Raw genomic sequence first — 24480 nt, 5'->3', positions numbered from 1 at the left:
GTGCAGGAAACCACTTTTGCACTTGCATTAGTGTGGAATAAACACTTTTCGCACTTGTGTTAGTGTTGAAAAACCACTTTTCGCACTTGTGTTAGTGTTGAAAAAACACTTTTCGCACTTGTGTTGGTGCAGGAAACCACTTTTGCACTTGTATTAGTGTGGAAAAAACACTTTTTGCACATGTGATAGTGTTGAAAAACCACTTTTCGCACTTGTGTTAGTGTTGAAAAACCACTTTTCGCACTTGTGTTGGTGCAGGAAAACCACTTTTCGCACTTGTGTTGGTGCAGGAAACCACTTTTGCACTTGTATTAGTGTGGAAAAACCACTTTTCGCACTTGTGATAGTGTTGAAAAACCACTTTTCGCACTTGTGTTAGTGTTGAAAAACCACTTTTCGCACTTGTGTTGGTGCAGGAAACCACTTTTGCACTTGTATTAGTGTGGAAAAAACACTTTTTGCACTTGTGATAGTGTTGAAAAACCACTTTTCGCACTTGTGATAGTGTTGAAAAACCACTTTTCGCACTTATGATAGTTTTGAAAAACCACTTTTCGCACTTGTGTTGGTGCAGGAAACCACTTTTGCACTTGTATTAGTGTGGAAAAACCACTTTTCGCACTTGTGTTAGTGTTGAAAAAACACTTTTTGCACTTTTGATAGTGTTGAAAAACCACTTTTCGCACTTGTGTTAGTGTTGAAAAACCACTTTTCGCACTTCCGTTGGTGCAGGAAACCACTTTTGCACTTGTATTAGTGTGGAAAAACCACTTTTCGCACTTGTGTTAATGTTGAAAAACCACTTTTCGCACTTGTGTTAGTGTTGAAAAACCACTTTTCGCACTTGTGTTAGTGTTGAAAAACCACTTTTCGCACTTGTGTTGGTGCAGGAAACCACTTTTGCACTTGTATTAGTGTGGAAAAACCACTTTTCGCACTTGTGTTAGTGTTGAAAAACCACTTTTCGCACTTGTGTTAGTGTTGAAAAACCACTTTTTGCACTTGTGTTAGTGTTGAAAAATCACTTTTCGCACTTGTGTTGGTGCAGGAAACCACTTTTGCACTTGTATTAGTGTGGAAAAAACACTTTTTGCACTTGTGATAGTGTTGAAAAACCACTTTTCGCACTTATGTTAGTGTTGAAAAACCACCTTTCGCACTTGTGTTGGAGCAGGAAACCACTTTTGCACTTGTATTAGTGTGGAAAAACCACTTTTTGCACTTGTGTTAGTGTTGAAAAACCACTTTTCGCACTTGTGTTAGTGTTGAAAAACCACTTTTCGCACTTGTGTTAGTGTTGAAAAACCACTTTTCGCACTTGTGTTAGTGTTGAAAAACCACTTTTCCCACTTGTGTTGGTGCAGGAAACCACTTTTGCACTTGTATTAGTGTGGAAAAACCACTTTTCGCACTTGTGTTAGTGTTGAAAAACCACTTTTCGCACTTGTGTTAGTGTTGAAAAACCACTTTTCGCACTTGTGTTAGTGTTGAAAAACCACTTTTCCCACTTGTGTTGGTGCAGGAAACCACTTTTGCACATGTATTAGTGTGGAAAAACCACTTTTCGCACTTGTGCTGGTGTTGAAAAACCACTTTTCGCACTTGTGTTAGTGTTGAAAAACCACTTTTCGCACTTGTGTTGGTGCAGGAAACCACTTTTGCACTTGTATTAGTGTGGAAAACCACTTTTCGCACTTGTGTTAGTGTTGAAAAACCACTTTTCGCACTTGTGTTAGTGTTGAAAAACCACTTTTCGCACTTGTGTTGGTGCAGGAAACCTCTTTTGCACTTGTGATATTGTAGAAAAACCACTTTTCGCACTTGTGTTAGTGTTGAAAAACCACTTTTCGCACTTGTGTTGGTGCAGGAAACCACTTTTGCACTTGTATTAGTGTGGAAAAACCACTTTTCGCACTTGTGTTAGTGTTGAAAAACCACTTTTCGCACTTGTGTTAGTGTTGAAAAACCACTTTTTGCACTTGTGTTAGTAGTGTAATAATGTTGCTTCTGGGACACCTCCGTTTAACATGGGAAATCCCTATCTAATGTCATTTACCCCCTTGTCTTTTTCAAAAATCATAAACACCTCTATTTCTCCCACCCTCATCTTTATGAACCTTTTGTCTGTAGTACCTATCCTTAATGTTGTTCATTAGACCACTCAAACACTACAAATATTTGTTTTCTCTTATAGACCTATCATCCTTCTTCTACATATCATCTGGCAGATTAATCTTTGACCCATTCACTTCCATATTAATTCTTTCCCTCCCTCATTGACCCTAAACACCTATATTTCTCTCACCCTGTTCTTTACGAACCTTCTAACCTTTTGACATGCTATCCTTATTCATTAGACCACTTAAACACCTGTGATCCTTCTGACCTTATGGACCTTTTAACCTTTTACTCTTAATATCATCTGGTGAATATGGCCCACTCAAACAACGACCCTACAAATATTTGTTTATGCGTGGGAAATAATTTAATTCTCCTCCAACTTCCATCACCATACTCAAACCTTTTTTTATTAATTCTTCGCTTTTGAGAAATGACGTTGTTTCAATGACTTGGATAACTTCCCAGAAAGATTTCATTGTCTTATTTCCTGTTATTCACACACGCTCAGGGCTTCCCCGAAATGACTGCATGTCGTCATTTCAAGAAAATACATTTTGTTCATTATAAAAGAACGTGTTCAATTCAATTTTGATCATTGGGGATCGACATGTCTTACTACTCCATCCTTTACTCTGATAAAGAAGAAGAATACTCACCAAGGTAAGTTTCATTTAAAATTAAAGTGTTTAAAGCTTTGTATGGGATTAATTATACAACAAATGACTTAATATTCCTTTATCTTTACAGCAATGCGAATATCCTGGCAGAACTTCAAACTGGTTGGAATGAAAATACTGCAGAATCTCAAGAGTTGCAAAACGAAATGAACTTGAACAACCTGCCTGTTTCACCATTCTTGGAAGATTCATATGCAAGGTAAGATACTAAATATTAATACATTTGTGTTAAACGACGCTGCCTTAGTGTGTGTGTGTGTGTGTGTGTGTGTTCGTGTGTGTATGTGTTTGTGTGTGTTCGTGTGTGTATGTGTGTGTGTATGTATCTGTGAATGTGTGTGTGTATGTGTATGTGTGTGTTCTTGTGTGTATGTATCTATGAATGTGTGTGTGTGTGTGTGTGTGTGTGTGTGTGTATGTGTGTGTGTGTATGTATCTGTGAATGTGTGTATGTGTTTGTGTGTGCGTTCGTGTGTGTATGTGTGTGTGTGTATGTATCTGTGAATGTGTGTGTGTATGTGTGAATGTGTATGTGTGTGTATGTGTGTGTATGTGTGTGTGCGTGTGTGTGATGTTTTGTCAAGCTTACTTCAACATAGTAATTTCTCCTTATTTTGTTTGCAGCCTTGAAGACCAAAGCTTGGAGTGGGACGATTTTGATTTTCCAAAGAGTGGTTATTTCCCGTCAACATGTGGTACCCTAAATTTTCAACTCGACCACTTGAACACAAAGCTCGATTTTTTAGAGGTATGTATCCCAATATCCTCATATCCTTGTGTGTGTGTGTGTGTGTGTGTATGTGTGTGTGTGTGTGTGTATGTGTGTATGTGTGTATGTGTGTGTGTGTGTGTGTGTAATATTTTCTCTCCCCTCTTGTCCTCTTGCCTTTGACAGAAAGAGATTCCAAACCTGAAGATATCTGCTGCTGTTGAAACTACCTTTGTCTTATGTTGGGAAGAGATTGATGATTTGTGCTGGGAAGAAGTTGAATGTATAATACCTCAAGGAAAATGTTTTTGTAATATGAAGCTTTTGTTTAAAATATTATTTATATATATATGCTTTGTCCAGAATTATTTAATTATTAATTACAAGAAAAGAATAAAGGTTAGAAGGAAGGGGGTGCGTTCCCCCACCCTTGATTTCCCCCATCCCACCCCTCCCCTCCCCTTGTGTGTGTGGGGAAGGTGGGGGTGGGATGAGGGGGGATCAAGGGTGGGGGGACGCACTGGGGGTGGGGGATGATGGGTGTGGTCTGTGTGGGCGGGGTCTGTGTGGGCGGGGTCTGTGTGGGCGGGGTCTGTGTGGGCGGGGTCTGTGTGGGCGTGGTCTGTGTGGGTGTGGCTTATGATTTTAATTTATTTAAATTTTTTTTTATTACCACTAATTAAATTAGCTAATCTGGGTGGGGTGAATAGAAATGTTGTTTAATGAATTATTAGCTTTGTTTTTTGTAATTCTTGCGAGTAAAATGAACCCAAGATTTCTTCTCGATTTATATCATTTAATTTGTAGGTCCAAGGGACTGTATCCATTACATCAACGATTATAAATAATTCATTAGTCCATTTTTGTGTATAACCTTTCTCAAAATGGCTTTTCCATTTGTATATCCTTACAATATCACCAACTTTGAACTTGGGCTTTCTCAAATTAATCTCCTTTTCATATTCTAATTTTGTAAATGTTTCTGATGGTTTTGATTTTGTTGATGAATGAACTGTATTGTTGTAATCATCTACAATATCCTGAATTAAATACACCCATTTTTGAGAACCGAGTTGTGTGAATTTTTTATATAATTTCTCTTTCAAAGTACGATTAAAACGCTCAATAACAACTGCCTTTCCTTCATTAAAGGTGCTGTATAATTTAATACCCTTCCCCTTAAGAAATTTCATGAATATTTTGTTATAGAACTCTGTTCCCTCATCAGTCCATAACTTCTTTGGTTTCCTTTTATCCCGATCAAATATTAGCTTAAAGGCTAACATTAAAGTATCACCCCTTTTATTTTTTAAAGGGACAACCCAGGAAAATCTACTCCTCAAATCAATAACGGTTAAAGCATACCTGTATCCCCTGTCATTATTCAATTCAATTAAATCAGCGGACCATATGTGGTCAGTGTATTTAGAATAAACCTTCCTTCTTTTAAACTTTGTGATTATAGGTTTGTGTAATTCTTCAGCCAAAAGCTCCTCAGTCTTGATGGCATCATTAGAGCCTAATAGTTTTTTGAGGAATAACCAAGACCAAGTTTCAATTTAGCATTTATCAAATTTCTCACAATAAACCTATCAACTTTCTCTCTCAACGTTGGATTTTGTATCAAAGACAAATTATACAACATTTCGCTGTCGGCTTTATGTTTTTCAGTCAACGTAGTGGTTTTCCCATAAGCAATATCATGCTTCATACACACTTCGTCAACCCTATTTGTAGGTTTAGACCAAGGTTTAGGATTGTCAGCCTCATCTAATCTTTTATCCAAGTTTGTTCCTGGACCACAGAAAGAATACCCTGGAAGGTGTAATTCCCCTGGAATTCCAGTTGTTGTAAATTTACTTCCTGACAGAAACTTTTGTATGTCTCCTCCTCTTTTAGGAGAGATGAATTGGCACTTTTTAGAGCCACATACTTGACATATTCCTTTTTGATAAACTCTATTATTTTTAGCTTTAACATAAGAGATATTTTTAGATTTAGTTTTCTTTTTACATTTGAGACAATAACTCATATTTATTTATCAGAAAAATTCCGACAGAGTATCAAAACCTTTTTGGTTTTCAACATATACATTTCAATCTTTATTTTTAAAACATAAAGAATCCTAAGGAATGCCTTCACTCTCTCCTCCATTTATTTACAAATAAAAACTAACTAAAGTCAATGACACCAACATCATCAATCACATAATCTTTTCCTTCTTCTTCTTCTTCTTCTTCACCACTTTCTCGTTTAAATCTCTGAAATTGAAGACATTGACGTTCTTATTTTTGAAACCATTATCTTCATAAGAGTTGTTAATTCTTTAATTTCCTCTTCGGTGCGTTGAGATTGATTTATTTGCTTTAATACACTCAATCTTTTATGAATCTCAGTGATTTCCATCTTTTTATATTTTTCCTCCCTCTCTCTTTGCTCCCTCTCCTCCTCCTCCATTTTCTCCCTCTCCTCCTTCTCCTTTTTCTCCCTTTTCTCCCTTTCCTCCTTCTCCCTTTTCTCCCTTTCCTCCTTCTCCTTTTTCTCCCTCTCCTCCTTCTCCTCCTTTTTCTCCCTCTCCTCCTTCTCCTCCCTCTCCCTTTCCTCCTTCTCCTTTTTCTCTCTTTCCTCCTTCTCTTCTTCAACTCCTTCCTCATCCCTTGCTACCCTTGAGTTTGAACCCCAAAGAATATTATACATATACTCATCTGGATTTTGAGATATTCTTGTATCTATAATTATTTTTCTCATAATAGGATACCAATAAGATTTGTTGACGATTTCTAAAAGAGTTTTATATTTCATAACTTTGAGAAGTTCATTTTTATTTAATATTTTAAACAAGTCTCTATTTGTGGGTTTAACAATATCAGTATAAGGCCAGTTTTTTATGACAAAATTCCCATGTATATGCTCCAAATCATAAGGTATGTAATACCGAGCACCCTTTTCTTGTAGGTATCCTTGAATACAAAAATTATAATTCTCTTGTAGTCTTCTTCCTGCCATTTATGTATCAGAAATATATGTGAGATTAATATTATGACAGGTAATACCACCCCATCTTCCCACTACCAAATCGGTTTGTATTCCTCGGCTTTCTATCCTTATCTCATTACCTTCCTTCTTTGTCATGCGAACCATCGCTATACTATCATATATTTTTATTTTCTTAAAATCACGTATTTGTTGTTTACTAATTGTACTTCCACATAAATCCTTATCTTCACCAAGTGGATAATATTCTTCTTTACGAGACTGATTTAAATCATGTAGGTCTTCTATGTTTATTGAAAAAGACCAATTATACCCTAAATCAGGCATATCATACCCCCATTTATTAATTCGCATATTAACTAAATGTCCTTCTTTATAAAATTTAATTGTAAGCAGGTAGTTAAATTCAATGAGGAAAGGTGTATGGTCAGTATAACCAGGTGTTGTGGTTGTAAATTTTACTTGTTTCACAAAACGTGCTGTTTTCTTTAAAGATATATATTGTGATAAATCACTGAATCTAATCAAGTCATTCGCATCTGTAGGGTTTGGATAATTGATTAATTTATATGTATTCTTCATATTAATATTTTTACTTACACTATATTTTTGTCGTTCAGCCTGTGCCTTTGTATAATAATTTGATAAATCAATATCCTGAGAGGATTTTCCAAAGATAGAACCATCTTTTCCAACATAGGTCATTTATATTAGATAAAAAATGATATCATAAAAATTTTCATTATTGTTGAGTTGAAATAATACATATAAACATAATTGGCCACAACATTTAGAATTAATTTCTTGAACTTGGAATGTTTGATAAACACCGTTCTGTAAGAATTGTATTACTTCAACAGGTGGTGGCATACCATAACTATCAAAATAATATTTATCCTGACTATTATGAATACAAACCCAATGAGAACCATTCTGTGTGTCTAAATTCATAATAATATTCTTTGTATTCTTATTTATATGTGTTAATTCATCTCTCATACAAATAACCACATTATCAATTTTTAGTGTTTTACAATACTTAGCTAGTTCTATATTTGACGTTGTATTCTTTCCAAATTGTTTAAACCATTTATCCATTTATTTATGAGAAAGATACAATCCATTACCCCGTTTAGTTAGTTTAACACCCGCTTGAGCGATAGAGGAAAGCATATCTCCAACCAACAATCTAGCTTTATCAGGTAGACTTTCAAGTTTTTGAGCAAAATCTACAATTACACCACTTCCACTAATTTGTTTCTCCAACTCCTTGTTATGTCTTTCCAATTCTTTTTGAGCTTTTAGTTGTGCCTTCCTTTCGTTAGCAGTTTTTACCGCTGCTGAAATACCACCAGTCAATGCTCCCGCCGCACTTAAACCAGCAAATAAAGGAATTAGAAACGGGAGAAATCCTCCTCTTGACTCGTCTATTGAATATTTCTTTAACATAGGTTTCGTCATTTTAATTTTAAGTGATCCAACATCATTTAGTGTTTTTACTTGTGTGTGTGTGAGTAAAACATCAATTCTTACAGCTCCTTTTCTTTGAATTGTATTAACATTAATAATACAAGGCTTTTGATTTTGAATACAAGATGTTAATTTATTAAGATTGATTTGATTAACATATACCCCAACCATTTATTTATGAGAAAAAACCTATGTGATATTAATCATAACACCATTATCTGTATTAATCTGTAATTCTGTTTCCTCCAAAAGCAAACAATATGCATTAACCTCTTCACTCTCCCCTCTTTCAATGTATAGAGAAGTATCCACTCGATTAGACTTTATAGTTTCCTTTTGAGAACTCAGGTCAATTGCGTAGATTGTATATAAACCTTTAAATGCAACCATATCCAAAATAGGATCATTATTACCATTACTTTCACACACTTTTTGGTAGGACTTGTAGGCTTCCGCATAATCATTTTTTTCCCAATCAATTTCCAATCTATCTCGCGGATAAAATGTGCCATCAAGAGAAACCCGAAGTTGTTTCACCTTAGCATTATCACTCAGCGCATTATTCTTATTAGTACCGTCCTCTCCATCTGGTTTTTTAAAAATGAGCCAGAGGTATCGTGGCTTTCCTTGAAGAACACCCAAATTCCAAGTGTAGGTAGTGTGTTCCAGTTTAACGTGTTGACATCTTCTTTTAAGGTATGATACATTTAGCGGTTTCTTTGAGTTAAGTCTTCTATTTAACATCTCTTCCGTTTTAAGATTAGGAGTATATTCACTGATATACCAACACAAATCATTAATAACAAATTTATTGTTGTCTCCAAAAGCATTTTCATCCCCAAAAAGCAACCTATTTACATTATCATTCCTTTGTAGTTGAAATCTAATTTTAAGACCATACAAAACTTTATCATAATCGCAAAATCCAAATATACCTTTAAGAGGTACTGCTACGGTAAAACTATTCACTGCTTTTGTTTCATCATTATACATTGACTTCCTTTGACTATAACCAGGGTCTGCGTTTGTACCCGTTGACATATCAGGAATAAAACCTTCAACAGCTCCCTTACCCATTCTATCACTAAACGAATATAGTGTAAATTTCATCATTTCAGATGTAGCAGAGACATAATCAACCGCTTCAACCTCTTGTGTTCCAATATACAGGCGGACACTGTCAAACATTTTCCAGAAGAAATCATTTACGAGTGTAGCATTAGTATTATTCGCAGCCTTAGTGAATTTAAATTTACACAGCAAGAAACTATCAGCTATATTCAAGTAAGTTTGTTGATTATTTATTTCAAAACTTTTTGTTCCGTTTGAATTCCAGTCTGTTCCTGTTATAGCATTTACCTTAAAATAGTCTTCCTTTTTAGTGGAGTTTGAAATGATAATCGTATCATCCAAATCATAGATACTATCAATCGCTTCCATACTTGTATTTATATAGCATTAAAATTGTTGAAACCCTGACCCAAGTATTTTAATGATTTTTTGTCGTTCTTGTGAAGATAGTTGAGTTTTACCTTTTTTTATTTCTTTGATTGCTTGTAATTTATGAGACTCCTTTTGAGCATCTTTTATACTCTTTATAGCACCCGCAACGGAGCCCACGGCAGAAGCAGTTGAACCAATTAGGTCTTTATGTTTAAGGATGGTTGAACCAATACCCATTAGAGTATCAATTATCCCATCTCCTTTATTTCGAAATTGATGACCTACACCTCGTTGTCTCTTAGGTTTATAGTATCCTCTACCCACATACCTTGTATAGTCTGGTGAAAGGAACATGCCCTCCCCTGTAATTATTTTATATTTTCCCAACTCGTGTTTTCTCACAATAACCATTATTTATTTATTGAAAAACTTCACGTAGGTGAATTCTGATGGATATAATTTCATCATTAAAGGATATCATACGATTATCTTGGTCGGTTATCCTAAAATTTACTCTGTATATGGTTTTTCCTGACACAGGTAAATAGACAAGATTTTTTGGTTCCATATTAAATTTATAACCAATCGGGGTTGAGTATGCACTGAATGAAAATATTGTATTTGTTCTTATTCCATCGTTATAAGCACCATCAATCAAATCACAATGAATTAATACTGAATTTATACCGGAGGATATTTGGATAACATTATCACTGTAAAACGTCCCGTTATTTTCAATCTTTTTTGAAGAGAAACCCAATAGCTCTCTAAACGAATTTTCAATCGTGAAATCAACTTTATAATTATTTTTAAGTTTAATAGTTGATTTTGAAGTGTGTTTTTGAATATCTATTACAATATTTTTTGGTTCATCACCTTTTTCTTTCATAAGGCGAGAGACTTCTGAAGATATTTGAGAAATCTCGTAAGCTCCAGGTGAAACGGTTATAGTTTTATATCCACTTCCTGGATTATAACTAAACTTGTTGTTTTTCTCTGTGATATTAAACAAGGTATTATAAGTTTCCATTGACAATAAAGATGCCTCATATGAGGTAAGGGGGTCAAGTTGTAGTGGGTAAGGGAATGAAGCTGTGTAATCGCTCGTTGTGAAATTAAAACTAAGAATTGTGCTTCTCATCTTATTTAATATCTAATAAAATATCTTTGTATTGACATTTATTAATTATTTTCATATTCATCAACTGATCTAAAATGGCTGAGGATTCATTAAAACAATTGTTGTTTCCAGCCTTCTTACTACCTAACAACAATAATAGCCTATTAACTAATTGTGATGGGTCATTTGGAAGAAAACTAACACCCGAACCAAGCTTACTTAAAGCATCAATAATATGTTTCTCCTTCTCATTCTTCTTACTTTTACCAGCAACAGAAACTCCATAATCAAGTGCATTTAACAACTCAATATATACCCTATCTTCCTCTCTTTCCATATCAAGTGGTTCCTCAAAATATTTTGAACCGCTGAATCCGGGGTTTGTTAGAAGAAACATTAATCTTGGAGTTAATTTAACATTTGGTTGAGTAGAACTCAAGAACATCAATTCATCATTAAATATCAATACCTTTTCTTCCACAAGATGAAACACTGCTGGTTCTTCTGTTGGAATGAGACCTGCTCTGGTTTTTGAACCCGCCGAATATTCATTGTTTTGAAGAGCTTCCACAACATAATTAGGGGGTTGATTTACCTCCTCAAGTTTCCGAAATAATCCCTCGTCATCATATTCTAATTCACCAAGTTCTTGTTTTGTTATCTGACTAAAATCTTTGAGCATTTGAAGTTTTTTCGGAGTAAATTCTACCGTGGGTACTGTAGGTGAGTGTTGAGTTTTCAAAAGTGGTTTAAAGAATTTCTCTTGTTTTCTTTCAAAGGCTTCTTCACCAGTTAGTTTCTGTCTCCGTTTCTTCTTTATCTCTTCCTGTTGTTTAACAACTTTTGAAACTAATTGTTGATGTTCCTTAAACTTTCTTTCTCTTTCTTCAGTATTCATTTTCTGTATTTATTTATTGAAAAATATCATTTAGTATCTCATCTTGTTTCACAACAATATATTTATATTTTCCAATCGTGTGTTTCATATAATTTTCAAATTCTTTTTTACTACATAACGTAGAGCAATTATCTCTCCAAAAATTATTTACATCTATTGAATTTAACTTAAATAAAATAAAAGTATTGGCATTGTTTCTTATTGAGCGTCGAGGGAGTTGAAAATATGATTGACTAAGATATATACAATTACAAGAAGAATGTCTCCCTCTTGTATAGTAGCTATCCATTACTGTTTGGTTTCTCTCATTAACACAATCATCAAAGATGACGAGGTTCTTTTTTGATTTATCTAAATCTTGAGGTGAAGGTATATCATCCGTATTATCACTGAGAATACAAGTTATGGGTTTCGATTTTGATTTCTGTGTATCACAAAATAATTGTATTATATCTTCAATATTATAATCATTCAGTTTGTTTTGAAGTTTAAATAAACCGATAATGTCTTCCTTTTTAAGACCTGCATTAAAACCCTGTGAGAGTAGTTGATACTCGGGTTGAAAACTTGACTTTGTAAAAATTATTAAATTATCATAATCTAAAAAATTAGGACCAAGGAGCATCTTTAAAAGTAAACAGGTTTTCCCACATCCGCTTGAACCAACTATTAGACATCTCAATGAATTTGGAATGTTTTTATGGTTATTAAATTTTATCTTATTTTCCCAAACGGGTAAAAAATCATTCATTTATATATTTGGAAAACAAGTCATCCAACTTTTTTTGAGCTATTTTAGAAACTCTATATTTTATCCTGAGTTCTGGTTTAATTTCAAAATAATTCATTATTTTATTTATGTAGTATCTTGTATTAACATTTCCATTAAAATTATTTTGAATAATAAATATCATTAAACCCTTATACATTTCCTCAATACAAAGAGTCTCTTTCCTTGTAAGAAATGGTGTATTATCACCATAATGCTTAACATTCATCTCTCTTATTAATCTTGTAAAGTAATTCATTTTTGGTTCTAATTTAAAAGAGTTATATGTTTTTTTATATTTCTTATTATCATTAATTAGAATATAATCACAGAATAAACATTGTTTATATGAATCCTCATCATTAAGCCCCACTCTATCACAAGCCGGACAATTCTCTAATTTATCATATGGAGAGTCTGGAAATTCTAAATATCCTTCAGAACTTATCATATTTATGTGGTAAATTTTTACTTAAACTAAACGCAAGTTTATTCATTAATAAATACAATGTTTCAAAGCACAAAAGACAAATTTCAATCAATCTCTACTTCGGTGGAAGATATAGAAAAATATGTCAAAGATGTTAAATTGAACAAAGATAAATATGGAAATTTTTGGGTAAAACCAGTTATGGAAAATAACATGAGCCCCTCTATTTCATTTAAAGGAAGAGCTCTAACTATACCTGGAAAGACATCCATTAAAGTAAATCTAACAAAAGTTTCTCCTCTACTCCTGGCAATTTATTCAAAGCTTGAAAAAGTGATTGACCACGATACTTTGAAAAAGAATGATAAGACCATTAATAATTCTAGAGGAGACATTTGTATTTTCTTTAATAATCCAAAGGGTGTAGATCTAAGTAAAATGAATGATGTTAATATTTCTGGTGAAATGTCATTTCGTTCTATGATAGTTAGAGATTATTTAAAGATAACTTTTGATATTAAAAATGTAGAGATTGAATCCGTTAATGAAAGAAAGTATATTGGTATAGATGGAAAGGTTTTTTCTGCTAATTAAATATGAGTCATTACAGCAGTGAAGATTTTACTATTTCATTGAACTCGGACGATAGTGATGATAGTATTTCATTGAACTCGGACGATGGTGATGATAGTATTTCATTGAACACAGATGATAGTTATGATACTAATAGTTTGTGCTCAAATGATAGTTATGAGAGTAGCTTTATTGATGACTCTGAGTATGATTCTGAGTATTCATGTGATAGTTATGACTTAGATGATTCTGAGTGAAAAAGTGTTTTAGTTTAAGCACAGCGATATATATAAAACGGAGCTGTAAAGCTCAAAAGTGTTTTATTTTAAGCACAGTGATATATATAAAACACCACGTTTTCTCACGCTATAAATATGGTTTATTGTGATACTTGCGAGAAGGAAGTAAAATATTATAAACAACATATTCTCACCGCAAAACATACATACAACATTTTAAACAAACTTTCCCCTCTTCCACCTGAAACAAAACACTGTTCTACATGTAATAAAAATATCCTCAAGAAAGGCTTCAAAATACATCTTAAAACAAATCTACATTTATCAAATTTTATCACAACTAAAAACTCTGATGGAGCATTCAAAGGACATATTAAAATAAGAGTCTTTAACTTCAAACCTCCTGAACCAGAGTCTATAGTTGATGCTGTAGAAATAGTTAAACCTGCTGTTCAAACGTTGATTGAAAAAACACTAAAGGAAATGAAACCACTTAAATTTTATATGGGAGTAAAATTAGAAATGACAAAGGATGAAGGAGTTATAGATGCACCATACATGAGAACTGAGCCACACTTTATATCTTCATATCAAGATTTTAAAACATCAGGAGTCTATGATGAACTTATTAAACAAGAGCAAGATGTGGATAATTCAATCGTAGGAAGTGGATTCAATATAGGAAAAATTATTTACATAGACATTCATATTCTTAAATCAGATCCTCTAAAAGCTTCTTCTTACATTGATTTACCCAGTGTTATCAAAAATAGAAAAGCAGTTATCAATATCAAAAATAAAGACAATAAATGTTTTCTCTGGTCTATTTTAGCACACTTACATCCTCCACATTTTCATGATGAAAGAGTATCTCATTATAAAAAATATGAGAATACATTAAATACGAAAGATCTAAAGTTTCCGATGACTTTAAATGATATTCCTAAATTTGAAAAGATGAATAATTTATCAGTTAATGTTTATGGTCTAACAGAAACAAACAACATTCAGGTTTTAAAGCTTTCTGACAATTGTAAACAAACTCATATTAATCTTCTATATTTTAATTCAGACGAAAATTCACATTATACATACATCAAAGATATTGCTAAATTAATAAAACCACAAGTCTGTAAGAGAACAAATAAAATATATATTTGTTTGCGTTGTCTTAACTTCTTCAATTCACAAGAAAGATTAGATAAACATTCAAATTATTGTGGCGAACATAAATCAACGGTAATCAATATGCCTAAAGAAGGCTCAAAGATCACATTCAAAGATGAAAATAAAAAGATCAAACATCCATTTGTTATATATGCTGATTTTGAAAGTATTTTAGAAAAAATTGATACTGCTTCTCCAGATCCAAAAGAATCATACACAAATAAATATCAAAAACATACTCCTTGTGGTTTTTGTTATTATATCAAATCATCCGTTGGTGATAAATATAACAAGTTAGAGATGTATAGAGGCTCAAATACCCCAGAGGAGTTTGTGAAACGACTAGAAAAAGACTGTGTTCGATTAACCAAGATAATGAGAGAAACCAATAAACCAATGTCCTTAACAAGTAAAGAAAAAAGGGAATTTATAAAAAACAATGTCTGTCATATTTGTGAGGAGAAAATTGGTAAAGGTCTAAAGGTTAGAGACCATTGTCATCTCACTGGTAAATATAGAGGTCTGGCTCATCAAAGTTGTAATATTAATTATCAACTCCCCTCTTTCATTCCTGTCTTTCTTCATAACAACGCTCATTATGATACACATCTATTTATCAAGGAACTCTCAAAGACTTCTGGAAGTATCTCAGCAATTCCAAACACGGATCAGAAATACATTTCATTCACAAAAACAATTCACACATCTCCTATTACTCATATCAGATTTCTTGATACATTTAAATTCATGGCAAGTCCATTGGTTAACTTGGTTCAAAATCTAAAAGAGTTTCCATGTCTTTCAGAGTATTTTTTAGATAAAGATTTTCTAACACAAAAGGGAATTTACCCCTATGACTATATGGACTCATTTGAGAGATTCAATGAAACACAACTTCCTTCAAAAGAAAATTTCTATAACAAATTAAACAACAGTAATATATCTGATAAAGATTATGTACACGCACAAAATGTTTGGGAAAAATATAACATCAGGAATCTTGGCGAGTATCACGATTTGTATCTCAAAACTGATGTGCTTTTATTGGCCGATGTATTTGAAGCCTTTAGATCTGTTTGTCGCACTGGATATGGATTGGATCCTGCTCACTACTACACAGCACCTGGATTGGCCTGGAGTGCGATGTTGAAAATGACAAAACAAGATTTGGATTTGATAACCGATGTTGATATGCTTTTGATGATTGAAAAGGCAAAAAGAGGTGGAATTTCACAAGTCTGCTCGAGTAGATACGCAAAAGCAAATAACAAATATCTTCCAAATTATGATCCAACGAAAGAGAGTTCTTACTTGATGTACTATGACGCAAACAACCTGTATGGCTGGGCAATGTCTCAGGCTCTTCCTTATGGAAAACTTAGATGGGTAAAGGAAAAAGACTACAAAAACGTTTTACAAGATGTATGTATCTCTACACAAAAAGAATTGGATGAAGAAAAAGTTGGTTATTATTTTGAAATTGATTTAAAATATCCAGAGGAACTCCATAACCTACACAAAGATCTCCCATTTGCTTGTGAGAAAGAAAGTCCAAAGAAAGAATGGTTGAGTGATTATCAACGATCGTTTGATATAGGTGAATCAACAGAAAAATTACTTACTACATTATATAACAAGAAAAATTATGTTCTACACCAAAGAAATTTGCGACAATATTTATCAAAAGGTCTAAGAGTAGAGAAGATCCATAGGGTTCTAAAGTTCAATCAAAGTCATTGGTTAAAGGGGTACATTGATTTTAATACACAAAGAAGAACAGAGTCAAAAACAGATTTTGAGAAAGACTTTTATAAATTGATGAATAATGCGGTCTTTGGTAAGACTATGGAGAATGTGAGGAAAAGACAAAATATCAGATTATCAACATCTTGGGAACAAGCATCAAAATTAATTAATAGACCGAGTTTTACTCGAGCTGAGGTCTTTACTGAGAACTTTTGTGCGATCCATTTGATTAAAGAGAGTATTGAAATGAACAAACCTATTTATATTGGGACAACAATTCTTGATTTATCAAAGTCATTAATGTATGATTACTTTTATAATAACTTGAGGAAGAAATATCAAAATGATGTTAATCTACTTTATATGGATACAGATAGTTTTATTTTGAAAATTAATACCAACGATGTTTATTCAGACATGAAAAGAGACATTAATATCTATGACACGAGTAATTACAGTCCAGAGAGTGAGTTGTTCTCTTCTAAAAATAAAAAGGTGATTGGAAAGTTCAAGGATGAATTAGGAGGAAATGTCATGAGTGAATTTGTGGGATTGAGGTCTAAGGCTTATGCTTATAAATACATTGTGAATAACGTTGAAAAGACTGATAAGAAGTTAAAAGGTGTAAAGAAAAATGTTATTAAAGAAACAATAAACTTTAAGGATTATTATAACTGTTTAACAACAAAGAAAGAAGAGTTTAGAAAGATTAATGGAATAAGAAGTTATAAACATCAATTATATTCAGAAGAGATAAATAAGAAAGCATTGGGGGCTTTTGATGATAAGAGGTTTATTTTAGAAAATGGAATTGATAGTCTCCCTTATGGTTATATAAGTATATAAGTGATAAGATATATATATAAGTGATAAGATATACATAAGTGATAAGATATATATAAGTGATAAGTTAAAAAGGGGGGGGGGGGGGGGGGGTTGGGGATTTTAACGGGCTACCGCCGCCTTTTTTACTATTATATAAATGATAGAACCAAGTATCAACCAGACTAAAGAGTGGAGGTGTAATCAACCTTGGTATATAAATGGAAAACATAATGAATGTGAAAAATATCAAATAGGTATAATTGAAAAGGCAACTGGTAAAAAAATTCACAAAACAAATAAGAGAATTAATTTAAATACCGGTGAATTGGGTAAAAAAGATGGGAATATTTTTGAGTGGACGGAAAACTTTGATGGTTGTCAGGAAAATATATACTTTAATTTAAAAATGGTATGTGGCACTGGAGGTGCTCAAACAAGAACATTGAGGGAGGTTTACCATTTTATCTTAGCTCAGTTAAAATATCTTAATAAAGAACCAAACTCAAACATATTTTTTGTTAATATATTAGATGGTGAAGAGAGTGGCAAGAGAATTAAATTATTTCCCACGCATAAACAAATATTTGTAGGGTCGTTGTTTGAGTGGGTTATATTCACCAGATGATATTAAGAGTAAAAGGTTAAAAGGTCCATAAGGTCAGAAGGATCACAGGTGTTTAAGTGGTCTAATGAATAAGGATAGCATGTCAAAAGGTTAGAAGGTTCGTAAAGAACAGGGTGAGAGAAATATAGGTGTTTAGGGTCAATGAGGGAGGGAAAGAATTAATATGGAAGTGAATGGGTCAAAGATTAATCTGCCAGATGATATGTAGAAGAAGGATGATAGGTCTATAAGAGAAAACAAATATTTGTAGTGTTTGAGTGGTCTAATGAACAACATTAAGGATAGGTACTACAGACAAAAGGTTCATAAAGATGAGGGTGGGAGAAATAGAGGTGTTTATGATTTTTGAAAAAGACAAGGGGGTAAATGACATTAGATAGGGATTTCCCATGTTAAACGGAGGTGTCCCAGAAGCAACATTATTACACTACTTGTGTTAGTGTTGAAAAACCACTTTTCGCACTTGTGTTGGTGCAGGAAACCACTTTTGCACATGTATTAGTGTGGAAAAACCACTTTTCGCACTTGTGCTGGTGTTGAAAAACCACTTTTCGCACTTGTGTTAGTGTTGAAAAACCACTTTTCGCACTTGTGTTGGTGCAGGAAACCACTTTTGCACTTGTATTAGCGTGGAAAAACCACTTTTCGTACTTGTGTTGGTGTTGAAAAACCACTTTTCGCACTGTGTTGGTGCAGGAAACCACTTTTGCACTTGTATTAGTGTTGAAAAACCACTTTTCGCACTTATGTTAGTGTTGAAAAACCACTTTTCGCACTTGTGTTGGAGCAGGACACCACTTTTGCACTTGTATTAGTGTGGAAAAACCACTTTTTGCACTTGTGTTAGTGTTGAAAAACCTCTTTTCGCACTTGTGTTGGAGCAGGACACCACTTTCGCACTCGTGCTAGTGTTGCAAAACCACTTTCTGAACTCGCGCAAGTGTTGAAAACCACGTTTCACACATGTGTTATTGTTGAATAAGCACATCTCGCACTTGGGTTAGTATTGCAAAACCACTTTTCGGACTCGTGCTGTCAATGAATAACCACTTGACTCACTTGAGCCAGGGTTGAAAAGCACTTTTTGCACTTGTGTTAGTGTTGAAAACCATTTTTCGCACTTGTGCTGGCATTGAAAACCACTTTACACACTCGTGCAAGTGTTGAAAACCACGTTTCACACATGTGTTATTGTTGAATAAGCACATCTCGCACTTGTGTTAGTGTTGCAAAACCACTTTTTGAACTTGTGTTAGTGTTGAATAACCACTTGTTACACTTGCTTTGGTGTTGCAAAACCACTTTTCGCACTTGTGTCATTGTTGAATCACCACTTGTCTCACTTGTGCCAGGGTTGAATAACCACTTTATACACTCATGCTCCTGTTGAAAACCACTTTTCGCACTGGGGTTAGCATTGCAAAACCACTTTTCGCATTTGTGTTGGTGCAGGAAACCACTTTTGCACTTGTATTAGTGCGGAAAAAACACTTTTTGCACTTGCGATAGTGTTGAAAAAACACTTTTCACACTTGTGTTAGTGTTGAAAAATCACTTTTCGCACTTGTATTAGTGTTGAAAAACCACTTTTCGCACTTGTGTTGGTGCAGGAAACCACTTTTGCACTTGTATTAGTGTGGAAAAACCACTTTTCGCACTTGTGTTAGTGTTGAAAAACCACTTTTCGCACTTGTGTTAGTGTTGAAAAACCACTTTTGCACTTGTATTAGTGTTGAAAAACCACTTTTCGCACTTGTGTTGGTGCAGGAAACCACTTTTGCACTTGTATTAGTGTGGAAAAAACACTTTTTGCACTTGTGATAGTGTTGAAAAACCACTTTTCGCACTTGTGTTAGTGTTGAAATACCACTTTTCGCACTTGTGTTAGTGTTGAAAAACCACTTTTCGCACTTGTGTTAGTGTTGAAAAACCACTTTTCGCACTTGTGTTAGTGTTGAAAAACCACTTTTCGCACTTGTGTTGGTGCAGGAAACCACTTTTGCACTTGTATTAGTGTTGAAAAACCACTTTTCGCACTTGTGTTAGTGTTGAAAAACCACTTTTTGCACTTGTGTTAGTGTTGAAAAATCACTTTTCGCACTTGTGTTGGTGCAGGAAACCACTTTTGCACTTGTATTAGTGTGGAAAAAACACTTTTTGCACTTGTGATAGTGTTGAAAAACCACTTTTCGCACTTATGTTAGTGTTGAAAAACCACCTTTCGCACTTGTGTTGGAGCAGGAAACCACTTTTGCACTTGTATTAGTGTGGAAAAACCACTTTTTGCACTTGTGTTAGTGTTGAAAAACCACTTTTCGCACTTGTGTTAGTGTTGAAAAACCACTTTTCGCACTTGTGTTAGTGTTGAAAAACCACTTTTCGCACTTGTGTTAGTGTTGAAAAACCACTTTTCCCACTTGTGTTGGTGCAGGAAACCACTTTTGCACTTGTATTAGTGTGGAAAAACCACTTTTCGCACTTGTGTTAGTGTTGAAAAACCACTTTTCGCACTTGTGTTAGTGTTGAAAAACCACTTTTCGCACTTGTGTTAGTGTTGAAAAACCACTTTTCCCACTTGTGTTGGTGCAGGAAACCACTTTTGCACATGTATTAGTGTGGAAAAACCACTTTTCGCACTTGTGCTGGTGTTGAAAAACCACTTTTCGCACTTGTGTTAGTGTTGAAAAACCACTTTTCGCACTTGTGTTGGTGCAGGAAACCACTTTTGCACTTGTATTAGTGTGGAAAACCACTTTTCGCACTTGTGTTAGTGTTGAAAAACCACTTTTCGCACTTGTGTTAGTGTTGAAAAACCACTTTTCGCACTTGTGTTGGTGCAGGAAACCTCTTTGGCACTTGTGATATTGTAGAAAAACCACTTTTCGCACTTGTGTTAGTGTTGAAAAACCACTTTTCGCACTTGTGTTGGTGCAGGAAACCACTTTTGCACTTGTATTAGTGTGGAAAAACCACTTTTCGCACTTGTGTTAGTGTTGAAAAACCACTTTTCGCACTTGTGTTAGTGTTGAAAAACCACTTTTTGCACTTGTGTTAGTGTTGAAAAACCACTTTTCGCACTTGTGTTGGTGCAGGAAACCACTTTTGCACATGTATTAGTGTGGAAAAACCACTTTTCGCACTTGTGCTGGTGTTGAAAAACCACTTTTCGCACTTGTGTTAGTGTTGAAAACCCACTTTTCGCACTTGTGTTGGTGCAGGAAACCACTTTTGCACTTGTATTAGCGTGGAAAAACCACTTTTCGTACTTGTGTTGGTGTTGAAAAACCACTTTTCGCACTGTGTTGGTGCAGGAAACCACTTTTGCACTTGTATTAGTGTTGAAAAACCACTTTTCGCACTTATGTTAGTGTTGAAAAACCACTTTTCGCACTTGTGTTGGAGCAGGACACCACTTTTGCACTTGTATTAGTGTGGAAAAACCACTTTTTGCACTTGTGTTAGTGTTGAAAAACCTCTTTTCGCACTTGTGTTGGAGCAGGACACCACTTTCGCACTCGTGCTAGTGTTGCAAAACCACTTTCTGAACTCGCGCAAGTGTTGAAAACCACGTTTCACACATGTGTTATTGTTGAATAAGCACATCTCGCACTTGGGTTAGTATTGCAAAACCACTTTTCGGACTCGTGCTGTCAATGAATAACCACTTGACTCACTTGTGCCAGGGTTGAAAAGCACTTTTTGCACTTGTGTTAGTGTTGAAAACCATTTTTCGCACTTGTGCTGGCATTGAAAACCACTTTACACACTCGTGCAAGTGTTGAAAACCACGTTTCACACATGTGTTATTGTTGAATAAGCACATCTCGCACTTGTGTTAGTGTTGCAAAACCACTTTTTGAACTTGTGTTAGTGTTGAATAACCACTTGTTACACTTGCTTTGGTGTTGCAAAACCACTTTTCGCACTTGTGTCATTGTTGAATCACCACTTGTCTCACTTGTGCCAGGGTTGAATAACCACTTTATACACTCATGCTCCTGTTGAAAACCACTTTTCGCACTGGGGTTAGCATTGCAAAACCACTTTTCGCATTTGTGTTGGTGCAGGAAACCACTTTTGCACTTGTATTAGTGTGGAAAAAACACTTTTTGCACTTGCGATAGTGTTGAAAAACCACTTTTCACACTTGTGTTAGTGTTGAAAAATCACTTTTCGCACTTGTATTAGTGTTGAAAAACCACTTTTCGCACTTGTGTTGGTGCAGGAAACCACTTTTGCACTTGTATTAGTGTGGAAAAACCACTTTTCGCACTTGTGTTAGTGTTGAAAAACCACTTTTCGCACTTGTGTTAGTGTTGAAAAACCACTTTTTGCTCTTGTGATAGTGTTGAAAAACCACTTTTCGCACTTGTGTTAGTGTTGAAAAACCACTTTTCGCACTTGTGTTGGTGCAGGAAACCACTTTTGCACTTGTATTAGTGTGGAAAAACCACTTTTTGCACTTGTGATAGTGTTGAAAAACCACTTTTCGCACTTGTGTTAGTGTTGGAAAACCACTTTTCGCACTTGTGTTGGTGCAGGAAACCACTTTTGCACTTGTATTAGTGTGGAAAAACCACTTTTTGCACTTGTGTTAGTGTTGAAAAACCACTTTTCGCACTTGTGTTAGTGTTGAAAAACCACTTTTTGCTCTTGTGATAGTGTTGAAAAACCACTTTTCGCACTTGTTTTAGTGTTGAAAAACCACTTTTCGCACCTGTGTTAGTGTTGAAAAACCACTTTTCACACTTGTGTTGGTGCAGGAAACCACTTTTGCACTTGTATTAGTGTGGAAAAAACACTTTTTGCACTTGTGATAGTGTTGAAAAACCACTTTTCGCACTTGTGTTAGTGTTGAAATACCACTTTTCGCACTTGTGTTAGTGTTGAAAAACCACTTTTCGCACTTGTGTTAGTGTTGAAAAACCACTTTTCGCACTTGTGTTAGTGTTGAAAAACCACTTTTCGCACTTGTGTTGGTGCAGGAAACCACTTTTGCACTTGTATTAGTGTGGAAAAACCACTTTTTGCACTTGTGATAGTGTTGAAAACCCACTTTTCGCACATGTGTTAGTGAAGGAAACCACTTTTCGCACTTGTGTTGGTGCAGGAAACCACTTTTGCACTTGTATTAGTGTGGAAAAAACACTTTTTGCACTTGTGATAGTGTTGAAAAACCACTTCTCGCACTTGTGTTAATGTTGAAAATCCACTTTTCGCACTTGTGTTGGTGCAGGAAACCACTTTTGCACTTGTATTAGTGTGAAAAAAACACTTTTTGCACTTGTGATAGTGTTGGAAAACCACTTTTCGCACTTGTGTTAGTGTTGAAAAACCACTTTTGCTCTTGTATTAGTGTGAAAAAAACACTTTTTGCACTTGTGATAGTGTTGAAAAAACACTTTTCGCACTTGTGTTAGTGTTGAAAAACCACTTTTCGCACTTGTGTTGGTGCAGGAAACCACTTTTGCACTTGTATTAGTGTGGAAAAACCACTTTTCGCACTTGTGTTAGTGTTGAAAAAACACTTTTCGCACTTGTGTTAGTGTTGAAAAACCACTTTTCGCACTTGTGTTGGTGCAGGACACCACTTTTGCACTTGTATTAGTGTGGAAAAACCACTTTTCGCACTTGTGTTAGTGTTGAAAAACCACTTTTCGCACTTGTGTTAGTGTTGAAAAACCACTTTTCGCACTTGTGTTAGTGTTGAAAAACCACTTTTCGCACTTGTGTTGGTGCAGGACACGACTTTTGCACTTGTATTAGTGTGGAAAAACCACTTTTCGCACTTGTGTTAGTGTTGAAAAACCACTTTTCGCACTTGTGTTAGTGTTGAAAAACCACTTTTCGCACTTGTGTTAGTGTTGAAAAACCACTTTTCGCACTTGTGTTGGTGCAGGAAACCACTTTTGCACTTGCATTAGTGTGGAATAAACACTTTTCGCACTTGTGTTAGTGTTGAAAAACCACTTTTCGCACTTGTGTTAGTGTTGAAAAAACACTTTTCGCACTTGTGTTGGTGCAGGAAACCACTTTTGCACTTGTATTAGTGTGGAAAAAACACTTTTTGCACATGTGATAGTGTTGAAAAACCACTTTTCGCACTTGTGTTAGTGTTGAAAAACCACTTTTCGCACTTGTGTTGGTGCAGGAAACCACTTTTGCACTTGTATTAGTGTGGAAAAACCACTTTTCGCATTTGTGTTAGTGTTGAAAAACCACTTTTCGCACTTGTGTTAGTGTTGAAAAACCACTTTTTGCTCTTGTGATAGTGTTGAAAAACCACTTTTCGCACTTGTGTTAGTGTTGAAAAACCACTTTTCGCACTTGTGTTGGTGCAGGAAACCACTTTTGCACTTGTATTAGTGTGGAAAAACCACTTTTTGCACTTGTGATAGTGTTGAAAACCCACTTTTCGCACATGTGTTAGTGAAGGAAACCACTTTTCGCACTTGTGTTGGTGCAGGAAACCACTTTTGCACTTGTATTAGTGTGGAAAAAACACTTTTTGCACTTGTGATAGTGTTGAAAAACCACTTCTCACACTTGTGTTAGTGTTGAAAATCCACTTTTCGCACTTGTGTTTGTGCAGGAAACCACTTTTGCACTTGTATTAGTGTTAAAAAAACACTTTTTGCACTTGTGATAGTGTTGAAAAACCACTTTTCGCACTT

General features: G+C 34.7%; 1 protein-coding gene across 1 annotated transcript; it reads left to right on the top strand.

Moving 5' to 3' along the window:
* Window positions 1-2589: 2589 nt before the first annotated feature.
* On the top strand, window positions 2590-4575 carry LOC137436314 (uncharacterized). Its single transcript, XM_078769162.1, has 4 exons — window positions 2590-2781; window positions 2869-2997; window positions 3423-3546; window positions 3694-4575. Exons 1-4 carry the CDS (start codon window positions 2729-2731, stop codon window positions 4042-4044), a joined length of 657 nt encoding a protein of 218 aa, XP_078625288.1. The 5' UTR covers window positions 2590-2728; the 3' UTR covers window positions 4045-4575.
* The last annotated feature ends 19905 nt before the right edge of the window (window positions 4576-24480 follow it).

The sequence above is a fragment of the Myxine glutinosa genome, unplaced genomic scaffold, assembly GCF_964187855.1.
Source record: "Myxine glutinosa unplaced genomic scaffold, kmMyxGlut1.1 SCAFFOLD_1560, whole genome shotgun sequence".
NCBI classification, from domain to species: Eukaryota; Metazoa; Chordata; class Myxini; order Myxiniformes; family Myxinidae; genus Myxine; species Myxine glutinosa.
The sequence above is the reverse complement of the archived record's forward strand: the minus strand, read 5'-3'. Positions and strand labels throughout refer to the sequence as shown.